General features: G+C 45.9%; 3 protein-coding genes across 8 annotated transcripts in view; 2 read left to right on the top strand and 1 right to left on the bottom strand.

Moving 5' to 3' along the window:
- LOC121640417 overlaps positions 1-27,931 on the bottom strand; it is a 1,195,287-nt gene that overhangs the window by 937,684 nt on the left and 229,672 nt on the right. The gene's annotated exons all lie outside the window — the stretch shown is intronic.
- LOC121640448 (sodium/hydrogen exchanger 9B2) lies at positions 488-16,364 on the top strand. Of its 3 annotated transcripts, XM_041986208.1 has the most exons (15): positions 488-597; positions 1,752-1,823; positions 3,436-3,525; positions 8,612-8,711; positions 10,890-11,060; positions 11,209-11,351; positions 11,471-11,598; positions 11,759-11,840; positions 14,637-14,730; positions 14,801-14,907; positions 14,979-15,128; positions 15,210-15,318; positions 15,434-15,570; positions 15,815-15,989; positions 16,167-16,364. In XM_041986208.1, the coding sequence occupies exons 2-15, from the start codon at positions 1,752-1,754 to the stop codon at positions 16,253-16,255; spliced, it is 1,647 nt and encodes a 548-aa protein (XP_041842142.1). In that variant the 5' UTR covers positions 488-597; the 3' UTR covers positions 16,256-16,364. The 3 variants fall into 3 exon arrangements, with proteins under 3 accessions (XP_041842142.1, XP_041842141.1, XP_041842140.1); XM_041986207.1 differs by lacking the exon at positions 488-597 and having other exon boundaries at positions 1,677-1,823; positions 16,170-16,364; XM_041986206.1 differs by lacking the exon at positions 488-597 and having other exon boundaries at positions 1,677-1,823.
- Positions 17,665-24,542, top strand: LOC121640453 (Fc receptor-like protein 5). Of its 4 annotated transcripts, XM_041986216.1 has the most exons (9): positions 17,665-17,741; positions 17,891-17,926; positions 18,955-19,069; positions 19,271-19,419; positions 20,583-20,831; positions 22,011-22,286; positions 22,949-23,194; positions 23,568-23,699; positions 24,343-24,542. In XM_041986216.1, exons 1-9 carry the CDS (start codon positions 17,717-17,719, stop codon positions 24,447-24,449), a joined length of 1,335 nt encoding a protein of 444 aa, XP_041842150.1. In that variant the 5' UTR covers positions 17,665-17,716; the 3' UTR covers positions 24,450-24,542. The 4 variants fall into 4 exon arrangements, with proteins under 4 accessions (XP_041842150.1, XP_041842151.1, XP_041842152.1 ...); XM_041986217.1 differs by lacking the exons at positions 23,568-23,699; positions 24,343-24,542 and adding an exon at positions 23,374-23,538; XM_041986218.1 differs by lacking the exon at positions 18,955-19,069 and having other exon boundaries at positions 17,727-17,741.

The following is a 27,931-nucleotide window of genomic DNA, read 5'->3' as shown; positions in this document are numbered from 1 at the left end:
AGCTTATCGCTGCAGTGAGTTCATGTTGAGAACAAATGGAAGTTAAACAGCAGCTGTGTGTTCATGCTGAATCTGACTGGGAGCAGAATCAGTCATGTTCTCAGAAAGTCAGATTTAACTGTAATAACCTTAGATTCCAGTCATTCTTCTAGAAAAATCAGTCTTATTTACAAACTTATTTACTTTCTCTACATATCATTTGCAGCTCTGCGTGCTACGTGATGCCAAACCTTTTCCGACGCAGACGTGGTGGTGATATGAGATAATCTGCAGGTTCTTTCCTTCTGTCTGAGCAGCTGTGTGAGCTGTGTTCTCGTCACTCAGATCCACACCTGCTATTATGTGGCTGATAATGAGACGTGTTTGTGTCTGCAGCGTCCCAGCCTGGTATTAATACTCGGGACACTGACCTGTGGTCCTGTAATGCCAGGTTTACCTGCGTGTGTGTGTGTGGCGGGACGACAAACACAGCAGCCAGAGAGCATGTGTTATTAGCACACACTCATACGCTCTGTGGTGTGTCCTGTCGCTGCTCGTGACTCAGCTGTCAGTCGGGCTTCTGTCTTTGTCACCGTCGGACTGCTTTCCACAGCCAAGGTAAGACAACACAAACCTCCGTGTGGAACTTTGTCAGAGTGAACCAGATCAATAATCAGGACTTGATCCAGTCTGAACTGATTAAACTGAGTCTGAGTCCAACTCCAGATCAGTTTTATTAATCCAAAGATCAGCTTTAGTGATGGATTAACACAAATCTAGGGATTTAACTCCGAGTAATCAATACAACTAAACCATTTAACTAAATTTATTGTTTCTTTATTTTCCCACTGCAGTAAAACATGCACCTTTATCCAAGGGCAGGGCCAGAGGGGTGGCCTGGGGGGCCACTCTGACTAAATCATAATTTAACAAATATTTAGTGTAAACTGCCCTCGGATGTGCAGGTGTCAGTGAATGCAGCATGTGTTGTGCCAAATAGATCTGCTTTGCCAAGAGGAGGTTCTTAATACTTAAGTATTTTTTTTTTATTTTAAATGTTTTTTTGTTTTTTTTGGCTTGTTTTGTTTTTGTTTTTTTTTCTGAAGCTTTATATTAATGCTGGACCTGAAAGGCGGGAGGGGACACACAGAAAGGAGACACAGATGAAAAAGAAAACAACCTCACAGAAAAAAGGACATCCAGCTGTAGAGAAAGAGAAACTATCTACGGCCTCTGTAGAAAAACACAGCAGACAATCATCAGGAGCACCTGCAGGAGGCGCACCATGAAAATCATGGACATAAAAACAACCTAAAAACAACATGCACGTATGAGTGCTGGATAAGATAAAGATTTTCCTTTAGTTACTGACATGTACAAAACTACTGTAAAAATCATTTACAGTAATCATTTAGCTTCAAGGTAAAATGGAAAATAATCCTAGATTCTTGCGGATTTTTAGACCCGATCACTGAAGGCGGAGCCTCATCTTATTGCAGGACCATTCAACTCCAGTCCTCCAGGACCCTTGTCCTGCAGGTTTTAGATGTTTCCTGCTCCAACACACCTCATTCAGACTAAATGGATCCATCAGCTTGTTGTCAGGTTCTGCATGACGGCACATTAATCGGAGTCAGGTGTGTTGGAACAGGGAAACGTGAAACCTGCAGGACTGTGGTCCTGGTTTATTCTTTTACTGTACAGGAAATCAGGTTCAGGCTGAACCAGGTTCAGGTCCTCACATGTATGAGTTACAGCTGAGTGTGTTTCAGATGATGGATGAGGAGTCCACCAAACGGTACGTCTGGACCAGTGACGACGAGCTGCAGCATAAACCGGCTCAGGTAACGACCATTCCTCATAGATCTGTAAGACCATGTGTTGGCATGGCAACAGAGACCCTAATCTGACCGGTCAACACTTTTAACTTGTTTCAGTTGTGTGTGTTAGCTTAGTCTAATAAGTTAGTCCTAAACACACACACTGCTCTGACCCAGCAGACTTAGATCTGGAAACATGACCTCATGCTTGTCTCTCAGCCAATCAGACTTCAGTATTTCCATTTGAATCTACTATTGTCTTGTTCCTCCTGCTGTGCACAAACATCTAACCAGCCAGTCATGTGGCAGCATGTAGTCATGTAGTCATGTAGACGTGGTGAAGACGACTTGCTGAAGTACAACCTGAGCATCAGAATGAGGAAGAAAGGACATTTAAGAGACTTTGAACGTGACATGGTTGTTTGTCTGAGTATTTACTGGGATTTCCACCTACAACCATCTCCAGGCTTTCCAGAGATGGTCTGAAGAAGAGAAAACATCCAGAGCAGCAGTTGTCTGGACCAGGATGCAGCACAGCCTGCCTGAGTATTGTTATGAACACAGTGTAGCACCAGATCTCAGTCCAGTAGAGCAGCTTTGGGATGTGGTGGAACGGGAGATTCTCATCATGGATGCAGCCGACAAACCTGCAGCAACTGTGTGATGCTGTCATGTCGATATGGAGAAAACCTCTGAGGAAGGTTTCCACCACCTGCCTCATCTATCACACCAGGATTAAAAAGGACTCCAAACCCAGTGTAATACTCAGAGTACATCCCTGAGCAGGAGTTTGACTCCAGAACCGGGCTTATAGTTCTTTTAATGATGTTTGACTGCAGCTTTGGGGCTGACAGAGTTTGTCCAACAGGTGGCGCCACAGTAAAGTTGCAGGAGTCATCTGGGTCAGTGCATTAGGATAATATTAAAATAATATAATATGAACAGCTGTCACCTGGAGCTGCTGGTCCTGTTCTGAGTAAAACTAAAGTTGTTTAACAAGGAATCTTGTTTACTAACCAGCAATGAGAGAAAAGGCAGAGATGGATGGAGGGTAGAGGAGATGTGTGGTGGTGGAGGGATGTACACACATTCTGGTTTCTTGGTGTTTGCAGGTTTAGGTCAGGCTGAAGTGAGGTTTATGATCAGGTCAGAACAGGAGGTCTTCATGGATACCATCTCTTAGGCCAAACCAAGCAGATCTGGAGTGAGGCAGTCGTTCACTAGATGCACCATAAAGTCATTTCACAGAGTTCTGCAGCTCTAAGGCAGAAACACAAGTCAAGGTCTGACTGAAAACTGGTCTGACAACATGGCAGCCATTTATAAAATCTAATCTTTATCTTTAAATACTCATTTATCTGAACTTATATCAGTGATTTCATCTTCTCCTCAGCCAGAACAGATGTGGAAACTTCATGAGACAAATTGCTGTGGTTGCACCAAAAAGGGCAAAGGGCAACGTTTTCCATTCATTATGTCACAATGTCTCTCACCCCCCTCCCCATCACTCTCTCTCTCTCTCTCTGTCTCTCTCTGACTCTCTGTCTGTCTCTCTCTCTCTCTCTCTCTGTCTCTCTGTCTGTCTCTCTCTCTGTCTGTCTGTCTCTCTGTCTCTGTCTCTCTCTGTGTGGTAAAGCGAGGGAGTAAAGTCCAGGATGGTCTGGAGGAGAGAGAGATCACCGTGCTGCCGCGGAGGACGACGGATGACCCGGGTGACTCCGTTGGGGTGAGCGCTCAAACACACACACACACACGCCTGAGCTGGTCAAGCTCGGCTATTTATAGAAACATGATAGAGTTCTTCCTGCTGGTTTTGAAACGGTCCATCTGAGGACCCAAACTTTGACTTTAACTGACCTGGCCAGCAGGACCAATGGTGGTCAACATCTGCACCGAAGAAAGAAGATCTGGAAGAAAACCAGCTCTGTCTCCCTCTCATTGGGTTCGACCAGACCTATGCTACCAGGATGTACCAGACCTGTGCTACCAAAGTGAATCGGACTTGTGCTACTTAACTGGATCGGACCTGTGTTGCCGGACTGGACTGCACATCTGGCATGTTGTTTGGATTTACCATTCCACAACTCCAGGGTCTTTGGAACTGCACCATCCCAACGCGTACATCAGTTGTTAGAGAGCCTAGTCTGTTCCCTCAGCCACGGCACATCCCTCAGAAAGCTCATTTGGTCCCTGTCAAATCTTGCCGTAGTTGATCACCATTCACTCTGCTGAGCGTTCTGCCGCACCTGTGATATCTGAGCACTACTGCACGTCTCACTTGTCAGAGAGTTCTCCGCCCCCTGAAGAGACATGTCCCCCCTGTCATCTCCAGTTTAGGCCTCCCAAAGCTAAGTCAACCTTTATATCTGATTTCTCCAGCCTTCTCTTATCCCTATCCCCTACCTTCTCCAAACTTGCGATCCTGGGTGACTTTAGCATCCACATTGATCCACCCTGGTGCCAACTTCCTGAGCATTCTGGGCTGCCTCCCCCTCACCTTGCATGTAAATGGACCCAGACATAAGCATGGACACACCCTTGAGATTGCCATCACTGGGGCTGTTCCTGTTTCAAACACCCAAGTTCTTGAGCTCTGCATTTCCGACCACCAGGTGGTACTGTTAGACATCACAGTTATGTCACCAACTGCAAGAACCAAGCAATAACCTTCCATAAGATCATCAACCCTTTCTTCTACTCTTTCTGAATTGGATGCTGCACTCCCACTGGAAGAACATGTCCACCAGACAGCTTACTCATTAGCACTGAAAGCTGCTAGGGCCTCCCACTACTCTGCTTTTATGGAGTCTTGACACTCACAACCAAAGTACAGAAGAAGAAGATCCACTCTTCCACCTAGTCCCTCGACCACCTCCCAGCCTCACTTCTACAGAGGTGCCTTCCAGCCAACGTCCCCTCCATGACCTGGATAATCAGTCACTCTCTATCTCCTGGTGACTTCCCGTCCCTCCCAAACTTGCAGCTATCAAGCCTGTGCTAAGAAAGAACAACTTGGACTCGGACGTCCTCTCCAGCTATCATCCCATCTCCAACCTGCCTTTTCTAGCCAGAAAAGGTTGTTGCCAACCAGCTGCTTCAACATTTTCAGTCACACCATCGTCCTCTTGGCTTTATTCCAGCCATAGAGGAGCATTATTTTTCTTCTTTTCACACACACATAGAACTTTCTGCTCACTGGTTGATCTTTGGCTGCTCCTGATTGGACGTTACCGTCAATCTAGGCAAGGCAAGGCAGTTTATTTGTACAGCACATTTCATTTACAGGACAATTCAAAGTGCTTTACAAAAAACAAAGGCATTACATATATTTAAAAATAGTAAAAGGCATTAACACATAATCACAATAAAATAATAAATTACATTAAAATGATTAAAAGCAAGATAAGTTAAAAAGTTACCGTGCAGATTTCATGCATAGGCGCATGAGAAAAGAAATGTTTTTAACCTGGATCTCAAAATGTCTACATTTGGTGAAAGTTTTATCTCCACTGGCAGTTTGTTCCACAATCTAAGCTCTCTGATTGGTGGAAAGTCTGACAGGAAGTGGCTTCATCATCATGTCCAGGTCTAAATAGAGGTCTCTTAGCAACATAGTAGTGATGGTGATCTTTTTATGATGAAATGTGATAAATAATGTTGTTATTAATAATAATAATAATAATAATAATCCTTTATTAGTCCCACAGTGGGGAAATTCTTTATCTACATTTAACCCATCCTAGTTGCCAGATTCACAACCCAGGGAGCAGTCGGGGGTTAAGGGCCTTGCTCAGGGAACCACAGTGGTTTTTACCTTGGTTTCCAGCCCAGGAACTTGAACCCAGGTTCTCCAGATCCAAGCCCACCTCTGTAACCACTAGGCTACCACTCATGGATCATTATGGATGTACCAGTTGGTCTTTCAATAAACACTACATTTAGTGACTGGATTGTAAACCTCGTAGACGGGATATAAAATTGCCGTAGATCACCTAAAGCAGGGAAAGTTCAGACTTTAAGCTCTACCATCCTGCAACATTTGGCTGCATCCCTTCTCCAACACTCCTGAATCATCAGGCTGAATTCCCTTTTCCGCATCATTCAGCACTGCAGAGGCCATAACCAGACATTCATTTGACTCAGGCGTGTTGGAGAAAGGCTGCGTCTAAAACTGCAGGATAGTAGATCTTCAGGAACGGACTTGGCACCTCTGACCTAAAGGGTAAGCTATCCATCACAATTTAACCCATAGTTACACATTACCGTTCCTGAGACACTGATGATGGTTTCAAAAATAGGATTCATAAAAAAATATGAGCCTGTTTTTTGTTTGCTGTCAACCAAAATTCAAAAGGTTCAAATAACGAATTTATAATATAATCAGATTACAAATGAACTTGTATTAGGCTGTGGTGAATATAACATTCTGGTTTCACCTTGATGTGGAGGTTTCCCTCCAAACAGCAGCAGGACAATGGTACGAAGGTCAGACTTCACTCATCTGGTTCCACATGTGGAGAAAATAACAATCAGCTGTTCCAGCCAGCGGAGCTGCGGCGTGTCTCTGAAGCTTCGTCGGACCTTCACTGCTGCGGTCTGCAGTTTGCTTTGGGGGTTTGTGCTTCATCAGGCGGATTTCAAGAGTCTAACTCTTTGATGGATCTTCAGACTTGACGTGTTCGCGTTTGTTTTCTACCTGAGCCGTGAAGCTCGGATCATTAAATGCTGTTTAGCAGTTGAGCCTGGTACACATAACGATTTTTGGGTTGCTTTTGTCCCGATTTGGCCTAGCTGACAATTGGGAACATTAAACGTGTTCAATATTTCAGAGCCGATTTTGAAGAACGTTGACGACTCGTGCATTGTGACTGCATGGATGGTGACATGGTGCTGAATGTAGCCAATCAGACAGCGAGCTGGCTGGGGAACAAGAAAGTAAATAAAGTCCGTGTTCACGGCGTCTCAAGTCTGTTATTGTTTTCAGTTCTGGCTTTTTCTGTAACAATAGTCCCAAGACCACCATTATTCCCTCGTCCTATATGTCCTCTTCCATGCTGGGTGTTGTGTTTTCCGGTTGTTGCTATAGTTCTTCTTCTTTGTTTATTGCAGGTTGTTGCTATGGTTCTTCGTTTATTGCCGGTTGTTGCTGTGGTTCTTCTTTATTTAATTGACGGTTGTTGCTGTGGTTCTTCTTCGTTTATTGATGGTTGTTGCTATGGTTCTTCTTTGTTTATTGATGGTTGTTGTTGTGGTTCTTCTTTATTTAATTGACGGTTGTTGCTGTGGTTCTTCTTTATTTAATTGACGGTTGTTGCTGTGGTTCTTCTTTATTTATTGCTGGTTGTTGCTGTGGTTCTTCTTCGTTTATTGTCGGTTGTTGCTGTGGTTCTTCTTCGTTTTTTTGCCAGTTGTTGCTATGGTTCTGCTTCGTTAATTGACGGTTGTTGCTATGGTTCTTCTTCGTTTATTGACGGTTGTTGCTATGGTTCTTCTTCGTTTATTGATGGTTGTTGCTGTGGTTCTTCTTTATTTATTGCTGGTTGTGACTGTGGTTCTTCTTCGTTTTTTGCCAGTTGTTGCTATGGTTCTGCTTCGTTTATTGACCGTTGTTGCTATGGTTCTTCTTCGTTTATTGATGGTTGTTGCTGTGGTTCTTCTTTATTTATTGCTGGTTGTGGCTGTGGTTCTTCTTCGTTTATTGTCAGTTGTTGCTATGCTTCTTCTTCTTCATTTATTGCCGGTTGTTGCTATGGTTCTGCTTCGTTTATTGCCGGTTGTTGCTATGGTTCTTCTTCGTTTATTGACGGTTGTTGCTATGGTTCTTCTTCGTTTATTGACGGTTGTTGCTATGGTTCTTCTTCGTTTATTGATGGTTGTTGCTGTGGTTCTTCTTTATTTTTTGCTGGTTGTGGCTGTGGTTCTTCTTCGTTTATTGTCAGTTGTTGCTATGGTTCTTCTTCTTGATTCACTGCCAGTTGTTGCTATGGTTCTTCTTCTTCATTTATTGATGGTTGTTGCTATGGTTCTTCTTCTTCGTTTATTGCCAGTAGTTGCTATGGTTCTTCTTCTTCGTTTATTGCCGGTTGTTGCTATGGTTCTTCTTCGTTTATTGCCGGTTGTTGCTATGGTTCTTCTTCGTTTATTGCCGGTTGTTGCTATGGTTCTTTTTCGTTTATTGCCGGTTGTTGCTATGGCTCTTCTTCGATTTTTGCTGGTTGTTGCTATGGTTCTTCTTCTTCGTTTATTGCTGGTTGTTGCTATGGTTCTTCTTCTTCGTTTATTGCTGGTTGTTGTTATGGTTCTTCTTCGTTATTTGACTGTTGTTGCTATGGTTCTTCTTCGTTTTTTGATGGTTGTTGCCATGGTTCTTCTTCTACGTTTCGACGTTCGACTAGATTGTAGATGAGTTGCTGGACAGCGTCGTCATGTGTATGTTGTTCTGTGATTACATTTTCAGAGCACACCACACACAGTATGATCAAAACTGATTTTTTTATCTTCATGTTTGAGGTCTTGACCAGATAAAAATGTTTCATCTCATGAGATGAAAGAAATTGTTATGTGTGTCCCAGACTTTAGAAGTCCTCATGTTCATATGTTTTCCACCTGAGCTGCGAAGCTTTAATGATTAAACGCTGATAAGCTGTTAGAAGTCCTCTCGTTTGGATGTTTTACAGCTGAGGTTGTAACCATGAGTTTTCTGGATCTGTTCAGACTCTGAAAGTCCAGAACATGTTGGTGAACAAATAAAATGATGAAAACTGTCCAAATGTCTCCGGACTTGGTTGTTTATGGTCTGTGTGTCAAAGCAGATGAAGATGCCGGACCCGTCTTCCTCCTGCTTTGAGTCTTGCTTCCGTCTGAGGGACAGATGTCGTCCGCAGGGACTCATCAGTCTGCTCATCACAAAAGGTAATGGACTCTCTATCCTCTATCCTCTATCCTCCACTTTTTATTCCCAGTAGAAACAGCATGTCAGATGATGAAACGGAGACATTTCACCATGTGATGGAAAATATGAGCTGATAGTGAATCTGATGGACAAAGTTGGAACAGGAGCAACAAAAGGCTGGAAAAGTACCTGGTACAAACCAGAAACACCTGGAGGAGCATTGGACAACTAACCAGGTTAACTGGCAACAGGTCAGTAACATGACTGGTATAAAAGGAGCATTTCAGAGAGGCAGAGTCTCTCAGATGGAAAGATGGACAGAGCTTCACCAATCTGAGACAAACTGGATCTAAAACTGTGGAACAATTTCAGGAAAATGTTTCTCAGACTTTGAAGATCTTCCATCCACAGTGTAGAATATCATCAGAAGATTCAGAGAATCAGGGGTAATCTCTGTATACATGGGACAAGGCTGGATGCTGGTAAACTTGGGGCCTCATTCGTTTTAGAGAATCATTGCAACATTTCAAGATTTTTATTTGTTCACATACACATAATCTGGGTACATTGGGATTCTTGTGGGATTTGTTAAAAAAACATAAAACAAATTAATCCAGAAAGAAATTTATAACAGCAGCTGCTCAGACTCACCATCACACGTTAAATAAATAAATATAATAAATAGGAAATTTAAAAAAATTACTAAAAGAGGGAAATACATTCAATAAATAGATTAAACATGTCACTAAAAATGAAATGTAGGAAGAAACGTACGTCTCATTATCAGTCTGCCTTAGTCTGTTCAGTCCAAAGTCTTTGCCTCTTCTAGGCTGATAAATACCCCGCCCACCCCTCCAGAGAGTTATGTAGCCTTATTATGCAGCTGAGGGGAAAACAGATGACCTCCGTCTCTGTGGAGCAGCTCAGAGACTGCAGTCCGTTACTGAGTGTCCTCCTCTGTGAGAGGACAGAGTCCAGAGGGTGTTGGTACCCCCCCCCAGCCGACCACAGCACACAGTACCATGCTGCCACCCCTCCACCGATAAAACATGCTGCAGAAGGAAACCATCCTAAAACATTAAATTAAATTAAATTAAATTAAATTAAATTAAATTAAATTACATTAAATTACATTATGTAAGAAAATTAATAAAAAGGGGAATTTACAAACAAGTGTAGGTTGTAGAACATATAAAAAGTACTTTTCACTGAGTTGGAGCAAGACGTGTCAGTTACATTATTCCTGTTTCCTTTCTGGAAGCATGGACGGCGTGTCCTGCAGACTAAAGAGGAGAGGGAGCATCCAGCTTGTTATCAGTGGACAGGTGAAAAGCTGCATCTCTGATGGGATGGGGCTGCATTAGTGCCTATGGCGTGGGCAGCTTCCACATCTGTGAAGCTCCATCAATGCTGAAAAGTACATGGAGGTTTTAGAGCAACATCTGCTCCATCCAGACAACATCTCTTTCAGGGAAGACCTTGCAGATTTCAGCAAGACGATGCTGAACCACATCCTGCATCCATCACAGCAGCATGGCTTCACAGGAGAAGAGTCCGGCTGCTGAACTGGCCTGCCTGCAGTCCAGACCTTTCACCAGTACACAACATCTGGAGCATCATGGAAGCAGAAATCCAGCAACCAAGGTCCAGGACTGTCGAGCAGCTAGAATCCTGCATCAGACCAGAATGGGACAACATTCCTCTCCTAAAACTCCAGCAACTGGTCTCCTCACTTTCCAGACGTTTCCAGACATGTTAGAAGAAGAGATGCTACACCATGCTAAACACCACCCTGGAAGTACTTTTTACACCATGCTGAACATCACCCTGGAAGTACTTTTTACACCATGCTGAACACCACCCTGGAAGTACTTTTTACACCATGCTGAACATCACCCTGGAAGTACTTTTTACACCATGCTGAACACCACCCTGGAACTACTTTTTACACCGTGCTGAACACCACCCTGGAACTACTTTTTACACCGTGCTGAACATCACCCTGGAACATCAGCTCATATTTTCCATCACATGGTAAAATGTCACCTTTCACCATCTGATATGTTGTTTATCTTCTACTGGGGATAAAAGATGGAGGATGGGATTCTGGTTTTACATTATACTCAGAGAACCAGGTCTTAGTGGTTTCTAAGCGAGACCTGTTCCAGAGGGACGTCTGTTTTCCTGCTTGTTTTCAGGGTGTTTGCTGGCTCTGCTGTTTGGAGTCGTCTGGTCCATCACAGGAAGGGAGTGTTTACCTGGAGGGAACCTGTTCGGCATCATCATCCTCTTCATCTGCTCTGTGCTGGGAGGGAAGCTGGTGGGAATGATCCGCCTGCCTACCCTGCCCCCCTTCCCCCCACTGCTTGGTACGACCCCGGACCTTGATGTTGTTTTCTAACCAAATCAGAATGATCCGGATTCATCTGGACTCTAGTCTGGCCTCACTTAACCCAGTCTGATTTGAACTAAGCAGTCACATATAATGTGTGTGTGTGTGTGTGTGTGTTTGTGTAGGGATGCTGCTGGCTGGTCTGCTGTTGCGCAACCTTCCCTACATAACGAACAGCATCTTCATCGACACTCGCTGGTCTGCAGCTCTGAGGAACATCGCCCTGTCAATCATCCTGACCAGAGCCGGACTGGGACTCGACCCCTCGGTACACCCCCCCTCCCACCAAACACACACACCCATCCCTTCCCCACCACCCCAACACACACTAACTGGACACTGAGTCCATGCTGGTGTGTTTACACTAGTTTGTGTGTGTGTGTGCAGGCGTTGAGCCGTCTGAAGGGGGTGTGTGTACGTGTTGCTGTCGGGCCGTGTATGATAGAGGCCTGCGTTGTTGCCGTGGTTTCTCACTTCCTGCTAGGACTGCCATGGGTGTGGGGCTTTATACTGGGGTAACACACACACACACACGTATCACAAACATGCTGCATGAAACCTGAAGCTGCTTGAGTTCTACATGCTAGATATAGAAAGTGTGTGTAAAAGGTTTAAAAGTGTGTGTGTGTGTGTGTGTGTGTGTGTGTGTGTGTGTGTGTGTGTGTGTGTGTGTAGTTTTGTCCTGGCTGCAGTGTCTCCGGCTGTTGTTGTTCCTTCCATGCTGCTGCTACAGACAGAAGGATACGGAGTGGAAAAGGTAAACCATCACCTGCTGCTGGAAGCTGTCATTCTGCATTCTGCCACCAGAGGGCGCACACTGGCAGAAACAGTCTGCTTCCAGAAAACCAGCACAGCTCCACAAGCTTTAGATCCCAGTAAACCACCAGACTCATATATTTAATCTGTAGAATTAAGCTGGTAATTACTTTAAAGCATCAACACATAAACAACAAAGTTCTATTAAAATGTAAATGAGGATCTATCTCAGGGAGAGAAGCTGCTTTGGGGCATTAATGGAGACTGAGACAGTTTTCCAGCTTTACATCTAGAGGATGCTGCAGGACGACCGTCTGATACATCACACTCATCATTCTGCTCCACGCTCCTCACCAGGAAGCTGGACTGGGATTTATTAGGACTCCTGTTGGTAGAAATGCTTCCCTGGTAGAAAACCTGCAGAGGGACCCTAAAAAGACCCCCTCTGACAACAAGCTCCTTCAGAAAGATGTCTCAGAGAACCCAAATGTTACAGCCCCAGGCATTGGCCTTGGTATTGTATGTACATTTCTGTGTTTGGTTGCAACCAGGTGAGTAGCTGACTGCCTGCATTTCTCCAGCAACATACCTGGCTGTGCCATCACCCACCTGTGATTGGCCCAGTCGATGTCCAACCAGAGCTCCACTATTTAAGATGGCTGCTGACAATCATCCATCACAGCACTGAATGCTATTTGCTGTCTTGGGACTTAGTGTTGCAGTGTGTTTTGGCTGAATTGTGATTAGATTGACTAGTTTTGATGATAATAACAATACAATGGAATAAAGAATAAAGAAGAAGAAAAGAAAACCTATAAATATTAAAGCATCACCCTTCTGTCTTGTGCTTTGCCATGGATTTTGCACTGTAATAACAGGGACCATACATCTGAAGGCCATTTCCAAGCTTGTGCTATGCGCTCAAAAGCAGCAAAATAACAGTTCACTTCAACCTCCCAAAATTCTGGCACCAAAGCAACGTATTTGGTTATGTCAAAGGGTCTGTCTTCTGTGGGTATGGAAGAAGAAGACCCAACTGAACCAGTAGGTGCAGCAGGTACCTGTGCAGCACTAGCTCTTGCTTGGGAATCAAGTTCAAGTTGACACAACCATATGGTTTGCTCAACTTTAAACTTTTTTATCTCTAGTTGTAACTGCCTCAGTTGTGCTTTTTCCTGGGCCTCCAGCTGCAGTCGAGCAAGTCGGACTTTCAGTCAAGCACTGACTCTAGACCCAGCGGAGCCACTATCAGAGAGTGGATTAAAGCGAGGAACCGTGAACCTTATCCTCCACCTCAGGTTTCTTAGAACCATACTGAGACACATGCTCAGTCTTGTGGCTGTCTGCATGTTCAGGAGATGGAACAGCAGATGGCAGTATGTCAGACACATCAGGAACCTCAACCTCAGGCAGAGAAGGAAACCCCAACAGCATAAGATCAACCAATTTCCTCACAGTCAGATCCTAAAGCTCTTTTTTAATAAGTTGCTTAGGATAGGAGATGGAGAAGTGGGCTGCAATTAGAGCTTGGTCATCTTTTGTACATTGGCCCAGCTGATCAAAAGAAGGACTTTCTAGAAACAGCTCAAGATCAAACTGAGCCATCATCCACAACAAGTATTGACAGCCATAGAATCCAGTGCACCGCACCAACCAATACTTAGTCAAGCCACATTATAGGTAACATATCCCGGACAAGCCCCTATTTAATGTTACAACCCCGGCTCTGCTGGGGTAACAACATTAAGGACAAGAAATTAAAAGGTATAGGTAAAAGGTTTATTTATCATGTCCAAGTTATTTAATTGAGGAATTTGTCAGGAATCGGATCTCAATATCAAACTGTCATCTACAACAGAATCGGGACCGCCAGCAACTATAAGGGCAGAGCTGCCAGTTGGACCTGTCACAGGTGTGGACACATCTGCATCTTGAAGGAAGGATCTTAAGTATAATATGGTTTTAACGTTTATTAATATGGCAAACACAAGTTTTCCTTCTTCTCTCAGATGTGCCAATTACATAGGCGGTTTCACTCAGACATTCATGAACCTCAAAAGGACCTGGAAACTTAGCGGTTAGAGCTGCACTGCATACTGGTAATAGAGCCTCTATCACCAACTTGGAAATGGCGAGAAACAGCATACCAATCGTAACAATGTTTCATGGACTGTTGTGAGACCTGAAGAGACTCTCTTGCAAATGTATGTGTTAGATGCAAATGCTTGCAGAAATGAGAAACATAATCCAGCACCTTCTTTTCTGGAAGGCTTTTCCTTTAGGATCTTTAGTGGACCACTGAGTTCATGTCCAAACACGAGTTCAGTTGGACTAAATCCCAGTGATTCTTGAGTGGACTCCCAAGCAGCAAACAGAACAAAGGGTATTACTTCATCCAAGGCTTTCTCTACATCAGAGCAGTACTTACGTAGCATGGACTTTAACATCTCATGCCAGTGCTCTTAAGAACCTTGGGTTTCTGGGTGGTACGTGCTGGAAATTGTATGCTGGATATATAGATCTGAGAACTTGCTTAAAGAGTTTAAAGAGCTTTAAAAGGTATGTTGCTATAGAAGTCCAGGCAGTCAGCTAATCACCTGGTTGCAACCAAACAACGACATTTACATACAAAACCAAGGCCAAAGTTTGGGGCTGTAACACAACAAGGACATTTATAACAGGCTGAAAACCTTCCAGTGGACTTCTTAAAGCTCTTGGAAACAAGAATCACTGACTGGACGAAGAACTTTCATCTTTCCTGTTCTAATCTAATGATGTTTGGATGTTGTGCTTCCAGGGAATCCCCACCCTGCTGATGGCTGCGGGAAGCTTGGATGATATTTTAGCTCTTACTGGCTTCTCCACCTGCCTGGGAATGGCCTTCTCCACAGGTCAGGCTAGTTTCTGTGTGATTGGGCTCTATGAGGCTCTCGTCTTTTCTACATGATGTTTGTCTTGCAGGCGCTACGTGGATGAACGTACTCAAAGGTCTGCTGGAGGTGGTGGGAGGAGTTGTAGCTGGGCTGGTCCTGGGCCTGTTCTTATGCTTGTTCCCCAGCAGCGAGCAGGTCTGACGTTGTTCCAGTTATTCTCAGATTATTTAGCAGAACGTGTCTGAGCATCTTCTGTCTGCCTGCAGGAGGACCTGGTGCTGAGGAGGACTCTCATGCTGCTGGCTCTGTCCATATTTTCAGTCTTCTTCAGTCATGTTGTTGGCTTTGCCGGGGCTGGCGGCCTCTGTACGCTGGTGCTGTCTTTCTTGGCCGCCCTGGGATGGAGGAGGGACAAGGTGATGCCCGTCAGACCCCTGAAGTCTGGCCCTGACAGACCACCAATCTGAGGCTGATAAAAACTTTTCCCTGGTGTTCAGGTCCCAGTGGCAGCTCTGGTCGGCCGGTCATGGGATGTCTTCCAGCCGCTTCTGTTTGGTCTGATTGGAGCTGAAATCACCGTTACAGCCCTCAGTCTCAACACCGTGGGTAAGAACCGGACTAAAGCTGGTTTACCTGGTCAGCTGCACATTTACAGTCTCTGTTTCAGGGGTTTCACAAATACTTGCTGACTTTTAACATGCTGGCATCTGTGTGTGGTCAGGTCTGGGTATGGCCTGCATCTGCACCGGTCTGGTGGTCCGCCTCCTTGTCACCTTCCTGCTGGTTCATGCTGGAGGTTTTAACTGGAAGGAGAAGGTCTTCATCGCCGTGGCCTGGCTGCCTAAGGCCACCGTGCAGGTCTGTTAGAGTAAAACCACTCCCTGGGACGTAGAAGAAGGTGACATGTTGCTATAACACACACGACTCAGGACAAAATAAAAAGACCAACATGGCGTCCACAGAGTCTATAGAGTTCATGACTGGCAGCTAAACCAAAAGCAGGATCCTGAGCACCACCCTTAAAGGTTTAATAAAATCACTAGAGGGTCTTGCAGCTATCGGATCGATGCTAACTCTTCTTGTTAACTCCGTTTCCTGCCAGGCTGCTATTGGCTCCAAGGCGTTGGACATGGCGAGGGAGGAGGGGGACGAGAACTCGATCACGTTCGGTTTGGACGTGCTAACGTTAGCAGTGTTAGCCATCCTGACCACGGCTCCCATTGGTGCGTTGGGTATCGGCCTGGCAGGACCCCGCCTCCTGGCCCGACATGTCAAAGGTCAGCAAACATTACGGTGCACTAAAAGGGACAAAATTCAGACCTTACAGTTCCCGCCGTCAGCTCAAACACACACACACACACACACACACACACACACACACACACACACACACACACACACACACACACACTGTTATCTCATCTCTTCTTCTCTTCTTTAAATGTGAATCCCAGCAGAAGAGTCGGAGGAAGAAGCCACACCCCCCTGCCACAATGGACCCCTTCGGGAAAAAGACAACGCGACCCTTGAGAGCCGACTGTGAAGCTTCAGATGGAACAAACCAGATCACCAGACTCACCAACGTTTGAGTTCTGACATGTTGGAACAAAGTCTGACTTTGTGTTTCTGTTTTATTAAAAGCCAGTAATGAAGCTACGGTGTGCCTGTCGGCTTTTTAAAGAACTTTACGAAGCTTTTAGACATTTTAAAAGAATAAAAACTATTTTAATCCCAGAGGGAACCAGTTCAGGCTCCTTCCCTGCAGAAAGGTGCCATCCCAGGTCTGTAGGGTCGGCTTTTGTAGCCCAGGACTAGACCTCCATGGTCCCCGCCTTCAGCCGCCCACCAGTTTACACAAGCTATATGACCCCTCCTACAGGTGGTCAACCCATGGAGAGGGGTCCCATGTTGCCCCTTTGTGCTGTGCCCAGCCAGGTCCTCTTGGGTGTTTACCTCTGGAGCTGGGCCCCCCAGGCCCCCAGGACACGGTGGCTGCAGGAGGACTACGGGGTGCAGTGGAGGTACTGGTTTCCCCTTCTCCAACCACAGCTGCAGCACCACCGACCCAGCTGGAGCAGCCAGGGATTATAAAGGAATCCCTGTATTCTTTAGCACTAAATAAAGTAAAGGTGGTGTGTGGAAATGTTGATTTAATCATTTCAAACAGGAATAAATGACCTGCATCATCATCCGGTGCCACTTCCTCCATCACTGCTCCACCCTGGAGGACCTGGCCAGGTATCCTGCTAGTTTTCTGTCTGTGGGGGGAGCTGAGGCCTTCCCTTTCCTCCTCCTGTGGAGAGCCATGCATGTTTTACAACAACAGAGCAGGTTAAGACGTCAGAGTCTTGTCACCTTGTCTTTAGATCTTTAAACCTTCTGAGCGAATCACCGGCTAAACAGCATCTCATCATGACCCAGGAGCTTCTGCTGTAGTCAGAGACTGTTTCCTGTTGCTCTCTGACTCTCATGGCTCTTTATTTTCCTTCACACCTCCAGTGATGGAGGTGTTTAGAGAAACCACAGAGTCTGACTTCCTGCTGCAGAGGCGGCTTTAAAAGCAGCGACCCCCCATCCTAACACACCTAATGCTTTATTTCTGGGCGTTATGAGCAAGCAGCTCCACGTCATGTGGCTGAGACGTCCTTTAGTCCTGAACCAGGACATTCTGGCCTGGACGTGTTCTGATATGCTGGATCCTTTTTACCAGAACTTCTGCTGTGTTTGAGCACATTTAACATTTTAAAGAAGAATCAGAGTTTTATGGATGGAAACACCCTGACCACAGGATGGGAGTCTTTTTCTTCTCCTGCTTCTCTCAGATCAGCACAAAGCAAGAAGTCAGAGAAATGATGTGAAACTGGCAGCATAGAGTGAAGCCGTATGAGCAGCAGGTTCAGGCTGCAGGACCTCCTCCCCCCTCCCACCACCTGTGGTTGGTTTAACAGGATGTTTTCACCACATTTGCTGAGAGACGCTCGGTGAAGTTCAGCCTGAAGACGCCATGAAGACGCCTCTGCTTGTTCTCTGTAAGTAGAGCCAACTTTCTCCAGCCGCCAGAAACCTGCAGACGAGGATGTGAACGGAGAGAAAAGCAGCAGAGATGCTGAATGACTGAACTGTGGAACATGTCAGCAGCAGGAATGTGTGACTGAGATGAATCTGACTCTTGTTTCAGGCGTCTTCACCTCCTGCCGGACGTCTGACGCTCGTGGTGAGATTCAACCCTTCCACACGTCCACATCTGAACTTTGAGTCCAGGTCTTTCTGTTTCTTCCTGTTTTACATCTCTGAACCTTCTTCATGTGTCCGCCCACCACGCACCACTTCCTGTCTGCTGCAAGTACAAGAAGATCCCTGAGCAGGCCGCAGGTTTGATTCTGACATCGCTAGAGACATAAAAGTGTCCACAGAGTCCCTGGAAGACAAGAGTTGTGCTGCTCTGATGACAGACGGCTGTTTGCAGGATCATGTAAATCTGAACAAGCAGAAGAGCCAAATCTTATTTTCACTCCATCAACTGAAGTGAATCCAGGATTATTTTAATGAAAGATTTCTGTGGCTCGTGTCTCATCTCCTGCTCTGTCTCTGTCTGTCTTTCTGTCCTCTCTTCCTCCCATAACGTCTTCTTCTGTCCCTGAATCAGCCCGGTTCAGCCGCTGTGTTTCCATCCGCTTGCTAGCCCGTGGTGTGGTGCGTAAAGCCAAACTCAGCTTCAGCGCCACGCGGCGTCCCGGAAGAAAAACCGGTGTAGTCGGGTTTCTCCGCCTCGGGACGCTGCTGGCCAGGGACGGCTGCAGAATAATAGATGTCACTGAGCCATCAAACCGCTGCCGAACGAGGAGTTTTAAGGCCGGAAAGTTACGTAACGCGGCTTTAAAACTCTGCCTTCCCTATTATTTAACGTATTAATGTGGTTTTGGAGCTTCATCATTGTATCCCGCTGGTAAACAACCTTTCTGTTGCCATGGATACCCATCAGGGCTTGAAAGTCAGAGTCCAGAGTACGAGGATAAACTAGTTGAGCAACACAGGCTCCAAAGCAGCATGAAAAAGGTCTTTAAAACAAAGCCAGACATATAGCGACTAAAGGAAGCAGCCAGCTGTGTGTAGAGAAGGAGCAGCTTGATCCGAGCCACCACCGCCTGCTGCCCCCTAGAGGAACATCCTAGAATACACCTTCTGATGAAGGTGCTGATAATAACTGTGTCCTGTGTCTGCTTGTCCTCACGTCTCCACCAGCCTCCTTGAAGGTCTCTCCCAGCTGGTCCCAGCATTTCGAGTATGAGGAGATCTCCATCAGCTGTGAGCAGTTGGGTCCTGGTGATTGGACGGTGTGGGGATACTCCACAGAGAGGTCAGGGTTTAGCTTTGTCCAGCACACCTCTGCCCAACCAGCACACCGTTAGAGCTACACATGGTTAGCAGCTTGGTCCAGTGTTAGCCGTCATTGCTCCATAACTCTGACTCCAGCAGCTCACCACTTCATTTGTTGACTTGGAGATTGTTGGTGAGCTTCAGCCTGAGTTGATGAGCATCATGAATGCTGTGTTCTCAGAAAGCAGCTGTCCCAGTGTGGGTCCATGTGGGGCAGCCCCACCCCCTCCACCTGCCAAATGAAGACCGTGAAGCAGTCTGACAGCGGAGTGTACTGGTGTCAATCTGCACACAGAGACAGCAGCAACGCCGTCAACATCACCATCACCGGTGAGATGCTCCACCTCCCAGCTCCTCCATCCACCTGCACCACCCATTTACCTTTACAGTAACACCCGCCATCAACTAGTTCCCAGCTCGCTTCCCCCGAAATAAACACAGGAATGAACCCGTTTCATCCCTTAAACTCCACATTATATTTATATATATATATGTTGAGATGAGCAGCCTACCAGGGGAGATGGAGGAGATGGAGGGAGATGGGGGAGATGGGGGAGATGAGGGAGATGGAGGAGATGGGGGGAGATGAGGGAGATGGGGGGAGATGGAGGAGATGGAGGAGATGGGGGGAGATGAGGGAGATGGGGGGAGATGGAGGAGATGGAGGAGATGGGGGGAGATGAGGGAGATGGGGGAGATGGGGGGAGATGAGGGAGATGGGGGAGATGGGGGGAGATGAGGGAGATGGGGGAGATGGGGGGAGATGGGGGAGATGAGGGGAGATGGGGGGAGATGGAGGAGATGGAGGAGATGGGGGGAGATGAGGGAGATGGGGGAGATGGGGGGAGATGAGGGAGATGGGGGAGATGAGGGGAGATGGGGGGAGATGGAGGGAGATGGAGGGAGATGGGGGAGATGGGGGGAGATGGGGGAGATGAGGGGAGATGGGGGGAGATGGAGGAGATGGAGGAGATGGGGGGAGATGAGGGAGATGGGGGAGATGGGGGAGATGAGGGGAGATGGGGGGAGATGGAGGAGATGGAGGAGATGGGGGGAGATGAGGGAGATGGGGGAGATGGGGGGAGATGAGGGAGATGAGGGGAGATGGGGGGAGATGGAGGGAGATGAGGGAGATGAGGGAGATGGAGGAGATGGGGGAGATGAGGGAGATGAGGGAGATGGGGGAGATGGGGGAGATGAGGGAGATGAGGGAGATGGAGGAGATGGGGGAGATGAGGGAGATGAGGGAGATGGGGGAGATGGGGGAGATGAGGGAGATGGAGGGAGATGGGGGGAGATGGGGGGAGATGGGGGAGGGAAGAGATCCAGAATATGAAGACTGATTAATGAACTGCAGACACATGAACACTGTATTCTGTGTATAAAACAGCTGAAAACTGGTGTAACAGCAGAGAGTTTACTGACGTGTTTTCTCTTGTATGTTCATCTTTTCCTCTCAAACATACAAACACGTGTTTCCGTCCTGTGTCCAGACAAAGCGCTGATCCTGCAGAGTCCTGTCCTCCCTGTGATGGAGGGAGAGGACGTCACTCTGAGCTGTAAAACAAAGACCAACAACCCTCCCTCCAACCTCCCAGCTGCTTTCTATACAGATGGCACCCTCATCGGGGCGGAGCCTACAGGTCACATGACCCTGAAGAACGTTTCTAAGCGGAATGAAGGATCCTACACGTGTAGAATCGGTCATGAAGAGTCTCCAGCCAGCTGGCTGCTGATGAGAGGTAAACACCATCTACAGCCGTGGTTCTCCATCTCTTTACATCACGGACCACATCAGAGTTTTACTCTCTCCAGCTACAACAGTTAGGACTGACATGAAGGTGTAGAAGAGACCGTCCATTCCCATCAGGCTTCAGGCAGAAGCAGGTTGCTTCCAGATGGAAATATGACTTATGGCTGAGTGGTGGCAGCTATCGTTGTACCAGGTTCATCACCAGAAGAGAAACTTTGTCTCTCAGCTTCAGCTCAGCTCTAATGACCCTGAGGGCTCTGACATTCGTTTGCTTCTTTCATTACTTCTGCTCTGGACTTTTATACCAAATTTTACACAGAAGTTTGCTCATCATATCCATGTTTGGTTTCCCTTCTTTCCTTACAGCTTCCCCTCCATGATCTGATCCAAACTTTTTCTCTTCAACCTGCTTTATTAATCGTTTGGGCCCAAAAATACAGAGAAGTCCTAAAATCTGAATCCAAAGCTGTTTATTACAATAAAGAGCAGAAACACGGCTTTAGTAAAAGATGAGTAGATGGAAAGGAAGGAAGCAGCTGTCTCCATCCAGGTTTTACTCAGATAAATATGCTGTACTGTTAAATGAAAACTAGAACGTCTCCGGTTGGACACGGCTCGTCTACATGAATAAAACCTGGAGGCAGTTTCAGTTTATTATTATACTGTGAAACTGTAGTTTTATTTGGTTTCTGTCTTTGTCTGTTGTTGTTTTTACCTGCAATTGTTTTTAAAGAAAGAAAGAAGTCCAGCTATCAATAAATAAATAAACATAAAGTAAAATTCTCCATCCCACCACTAGAGGGAGCAGTAGTAGCACCAGTCTGAGAACTATGGATCTAGAAGAACTGCAAATATCACATTGATTTGGTTTTTCCGTGTGTTTCTAACCTCATCTCAACCACCAGGAGAGCCGTTTAAATGAGGTTAAATGCCAACAGAAAGCATCAGACACATTTAACTGCTACACTGCTGTTTATTAGACATGAGATCATGATGGAAGACAACGTCACCTTTTCCAGTCAGGCTTCATTAATGTGTTCAGAGTCTGCAGCAGAGGCTCATATACAGTCTGCTGTAATGGTGAACTGGACTTCAGAGAGTCTGGGAGTCTTTCAGGGACATTAGAAGTCCAGCTGGACCCAGGCTAACAGTCTGTCTCCGTCCCCAGATGACTCTGAGCCGGCGTCCCTGACGGTGTCTCCAGACTTGTCTCAGCTGTTTGAGTATGAAAAACTGTCTCTGAGCTGCGGAGACAGCAGCTCTGATGGGTGGAGGATCAGCAGGTTCACCTCCGAAGGCCAAATGTCCACCTGTGGACAGGAATGGGGGACGCTGACGTCCTCTGTGTGTGAGCTCCAAACGGTCAAACAGCGTGATAGCGCCATCTACTGGTGCCAGTCTCCTACGAAGCAGCGGAGCAACTCAGTCCAGATCTCTGTACACGGTAGGAGCGGCAGCCATTAAAGAGACCATGTTACAGGTCCATGGTTTTATTATGGGGGGTCATCAGGACAACGTTTATATTCATTAATAATTACAAACCTCTCTGTTTATCTCATGGTGACGCTGTCTCTGCACCTCTGGTCACCTTCTGTCTGAACGCTCCATTTTAGCTCCTGTCTCTTTAAGAGCCGTCTACAGGCGTGGTCTGCTCTGATTGGTCATTGTTTGTTTGAGCTGCTACAGACCGCCCACAAGGCAGGTATGCAAATGAGGGACGTGGTGATGTCATCAAGTACAGGAAGTAAAGACTGAACTCCAAACGAGGCGTTCAGGTGGCTCAGGAGAAAACAAATAATTTCAGGGTTTTTAACTCTGTAAAAGTCTAATGTTCACACAGAGCTACACAACACTGAAGAGAAGAGAAAACCAACAATACCATCATTAACCTCTGATTATTTCTCTATATTTTCCTTAGTTAAATGTTAAAGTATTTTAGATTAGATGTTTTCTAGCTGCCAGTCATATCTTTAATTTGTATATCTGCTCTGTCAGGAAGCTCGTGGATATTCACATCTGAAAAATTCTATATTTTTCTGTTTCCTCTTCTCTGTTAATCCAGTGACTTTGTTTTAATGCAAACTCATTTTTCCTTTCTGTGTCCAGACAAACCAGTGATCCTGCAGAGTCCCGTCCTCCCAGTGAAGGAGGGACATAACGTCACTCTGCGTTGTAAAGCAAAGACCACGTCCTCCAACCTCCCAGCTTCTTTCTATAAAGATGGCTCCCTCATCAGGACTGAGTCTACAGGTCACATGACCCTCCACCATGTTAGCAGGCCTGATGAAGGTCTCTACAGGTGTAACATCAGCGGTCATGGAGAGTCTCCACCCAGCTGGCTGTTTGTCAGAGGTGAGGAATTTTTACTGTTGTTATTAAATGTGGTGGCAGCTGAATGACATTAATGAACTTGCCTGTACAAGCTTCTCCTGTACAGTCCTGACATCACATCTGAGTCAAACAACCACTTTATGGTCCTGAAACCCTCATAAATGGATGTGTTTATTTTCCTTTGTTATTGGCACATTCAGCCTTCGTGTTCATCCCGGACAAGCCCCCAACAGTGAAGAGCCTTCGTTTTGATTCCCGTCTGACATAAAACCTGAAAGAAGTGTTTGTAAACTCCAAGTTTTCTTCAGGCTGGTTCTTTACTGAGCACAGAATCACTACAGAGATGAGAAAAGGTCCAGGATTTAAAGTTAAATACTGTGTTGGTTTTTTCCAGCTCTCGATGTCCTGGCTTCACAATCTGCTCCGACACCGACTGTGCTGACCGTGATACGGTACATCATGGTGTGCTCTCCGTACTTCATCTCCACCATCCTCGTGGTGTCTTTGTATCGGCACAAACCCACAGGTAACGCTCGCTCATACTGATGCTGACAACAGGAGGAAGTTTTCCTTCTTCACTGTCTGAGGGTCCAACAAACTGATATGAGGTCACAGTGCTGAGAAAGACTTGATGGAAGTCACCAGGTGGTCTACTAACAATGTCCTGATGTATGAACACAGATACAGTCGTTCATCTCTGCATCACAGTCTGAAATATACGTCTATGCTAAACACTCCTGCACTCTTACTGACAGTAAAATTTCAGCTTCAGAAATGTCGGTCTGTGGTAATAAGCCCACAAGTTGGGAGGTGTCAGACTTTGTGATTCATTTAAATGCTCCATGTGATTTTAAAGAAACTCCATGAGCACCTGCATCAGGACTAAAATCAGTGTCCATGACTTCCAGGCTGTAACTCATCACTGCAGCTCTAACAGATAATCTGACCTGCTTTGAACAAGGAAAGAAACATGCTAACACGAGCTAATTAGCAGCAAACGCAGCGTCCAGGTGAAGCTGATGGTCACATCTTCTGCTTCCATCAACATGCTGATCTGATGGAGGAGCTTCAGAATCACTGTGGAACAAAATGGTGGAGAAAGTTCTGACAGGATGGAAACAGCCCACTCCAACATCCCCATTCATGAGCATGTTTCCTAAACTCTGCAGGGAGGAGCCCACCTGTTTCCATGACAACGTCTCCACGCAGTGAGGAAGATGAGGGGCTGGACCGTGATGATGCTACGGCTGATGTCACCACTGAGCATCATTTCTAAAATGTTATTTCTTCAGCCTTACTGCTCTGTTCTTGTCATGTGTTGCTCTTTTTCACTTTTGTAAAAGTTTAACCATAAAATCTAAAAAATGAGGCTTCTGTGTTTTTCTTCAGGTTTCTGGGTTTGATGGTGGAACTTTTCATCTCATGAACTGAGCGAGCTGGAGATTAAAAACATGAGTTTTATTTCAGTTCCAACAGTTTGTGTGAAGATGAAAATGAGTGACTGGGATCATCTCCAGGAGTTTCATCACAGAGTCCTTCAGGGCAGAAAGAAATGCTCCACTCAAAGCAAAGAAGACCAGAGAGCCGGAGATGTGTTGGAGGTCTGGAGGAAGGCTGGAGGAGGTGGAGAGCACAGGATTAAATAAACATGTTTATTTACATGATGTTAGCGTGTTGAAGACAGCTGAACGTGACAGGATCCCTACAAACACTGATGGAAGAACTGGGTGTGGTGGGTGTTAACCAGGCTCTCCTCTTCAGACTCGTCCTTTCTGGCTTCAGCCACCTGGATGTGACTGGATACCTGCAGCCACCAAGTGGTGGGAATGTTATTAGAAAAAGGAATAAATCTTTTTAAGAATAAGAAGATAAATGAGGAATAAATGAATATAAAAAGCAAATCATTAAAAGAATGAAAGAAGAAGAGAAGGTGAAAGAAGAACATAAAGACTTTTTAATCCACCTCTTCTACCAAACAATGAGTGTTTTCTCCACTTTCAGCCGTATCCCTCCGCCTCCTCTCCACTGTAGCTGCAGCACAATATAGTCCCAGCAGATGAGAAGCTTCTGTTCAGCCAAAACAAAAACCAGTCGTATCTTACAATAGTAACGCTGTCAGTAAGGTTTGTCCTCGGTAACGGTGACGGTGTTGTAACCATGGAAACAGTCTTTAGTTAGATCCCCACCGTTAGTAACGCCGTTTATTTTAACGCGTTACTCCATCACTGGAGACCAGTTAGATATCCAACTATATGAACATGAATATAAATTATAGAGAGACCTCCATCCAGAGCTCTTTGGACAGCAGTGTAGTTAGACGTTCCACAGTTATCCCTCCACCACCTCCACAGAAAAACAAACCACACCCAAAGCTCTGAACCACCTTCTCCGTGGCCTCACCTCCATCCTTATCAAAGCTATGAAGCTCATAAACCAGCAGCTCATCAGAACTACAGACTGGACAGACATTAAAGACGTTAACGATCACCATGAAAACGTGTCAGAAATGAAATGAAGATGAATGAATGAATAATAAAAAGATGCTTCATGAATAATAAAGAATAAGGACCTTTCTTCTACAGCATCCAGAGCCTCCCCACCGCCTCTAGCCCATCTTCCATCCCTCTCTGAAGGACATTAATGACCATCAGCCCAGATGCAGCACTGAGCAGCTGCAGAGTGAGCGCTGCAACGCGCCTCATTAGCGCACACAGCGCTCCTCGTACGTCATGAAGCTGCAGCAGGAGGCAGGTTCATCACATCAACATGTCCTGGGCTCAAACTTTTAATCCACCAATAAAAACCATGGTGTTGTCACATTCCTGCTCTGCAGCATCTAGAGCCTCACACCCGGTATTCCAGCCATCTGCTCCTCCCAGTAAGAGAGCTGCACCAGCAGCTAAATGCTGGGCGGAGGCATCTCCTGCTCCGCCCCCACCCGTCTGATTTACCAGCTGTTATTAGAAGCTCTTTGTTCTGGAACGTCTCTTACATCTGGTCACCTCCTCTTCACCTCCTCTGGTGTTCTGCTGCTTTTACCAACTACATTTACTGGTTAGCAGATCCTCTTCCATGCTGAAGTCCTTCTGGAGACGTTGAGACTTCTTTGCTGGAGCTCAGCAGGGTTTTTATTTGCCTCGTCCGCTGATATCTGCATCTCTCCACACTCTGAACCCACATTTAGTTTGAGTAGAAGCTTTTTACCAGCCGTTCATGGTCATTTCATCTGCTTTCTAACACTTCTCAACACTGTGCAGTGAGATAACGATGATTAGCAAAGATGGTGAACATGCTATGTTTCTGTCAGAGGGGGCGGGGCTACTTTCTAAACTCAACATATCTGGAGCACAAAGGCTGATGGAGATGCAGGTTCAGCAGAAACTGGACCTTCTGGGCTTGCTGTGCTATAAATGTGAGTTCTGTGCTTTACTTCCTGCGTTGTGTTTCATTTAGACCATGTTGGAAAGTTCTGCTCTGCTTGGATTGAAAGCTGGTACCAGTGGGACGGGAAGTCCAGCAGAAGAAACCCACCAGCACCACCTTTATAAATGACATCAGGGGTAAAGTGCTGATGGCTGCTGACAGAACCTGCTCCACCTTCTCAGTTCTGCTCCTTAATCTGCTGCAGATGCAGGTGAAGATGCTCCTAGAATTATTACACAAGGTTGAAGACAAAGTCGGTGTCATTTTGAAGTAACTTTAATAAAAATCAGACATCATGTAGAACAAGTGGAGTCTTTTAAGTTGACTTTCCATGAAAGTGAGTCGGTGTGATTCAGTCTTTATGTGAAAGAACTAAACAATGAGCGTAAATGTGACTGAAGAGAGTTTCTCCAAACAAGCAGGGGTATGAAGACAATGAGTTAGTGGACTAACGGTCAGAGTGAAGGCTAATGGTTGCCATGGTGACACAACTTGACATGTTTAGTTTCAGCGTTTGTAAAAACTAAAGTGGTTTAAGGCAACGAGTTTCCACACAAGTTTCTAGTGAAGCCAACGGATCCGGGATCAGGACCAAGTTGATGCTGCGTTTGCCTCCTTCCTGCTCTGCTTCTAAACTCTCCATGGCCAAACCACAACACGCTAAATCCTCATTACAACACGGCTGTTTGCAGCTGGTATCAGTTGCAGCAACATTCTTTATTGATCACTCGCACGTCAGGAACAAACAACACCTGCAGCTTGTTTGCTGGCAGGAAGGTTTGTGTTCTTCATCAGGAACCTTAGTAGACCAGGTCCTAACAGTCTGGAACAAACAACAAGAAGATGCTGGAGTCCAGAACACACAGCTGGTCAATATGTGACATCACACTGACTCCACTCTGACATCACTGATCCCTGATTAATACTGATCAATACTACGTCTGCAGCTGGAACAAGTCCTCTCTTCATCCGTCCTCCATCACATCCTTCACTGATATTTTCTCTCTGATCCAAAGTCAGACTGGATCAATAATCAAAGATCAGACTGATTGATCAGCCATCAGAGGAGTCGGATCATCGGATCCGCTTCTGGTCCTGATGTCCTCTGTTTGATCCTGGACCCGACCCCTCCCTGCAGAGGACACACAAGACAGTCAGTAAGACAGTCAGTAAGACAGTAAGACAGTCAGTCAGTAAGACAGTCAGAGAGACAGTCAGTCAGTCAGTAAGACAGTCACTCAGTCAGTAAGACAGTCAGTCAGTCAGTAAGACAGTCAGAAAGTCAGTTAGACAGACAGATAAACAAACCTTTGACTTTGAGCTGAACTGTTTTAT

The sequence above is a fragment of the Melanotaenia boesemani genome, chromosome 5 (assembly GCF_017639745.1).
Source record: "Melanotaenia boesemani isolate fMelBoe1 chromosome 5, fMelBoe1.pri, whole genome shotgun sequence".
Taxonomy (NCBI): Eukaryota; Metazoa; Chordata; class Actinopteri; order Atheriniformes; family Melanotaeniidae; genus Melanotaenia; species Melanotaenia boesemani.
Note: the sequence above shows the minus strand (reverse complement) of the source record. Positions and strands in the feature narration are given on the sequence as shown.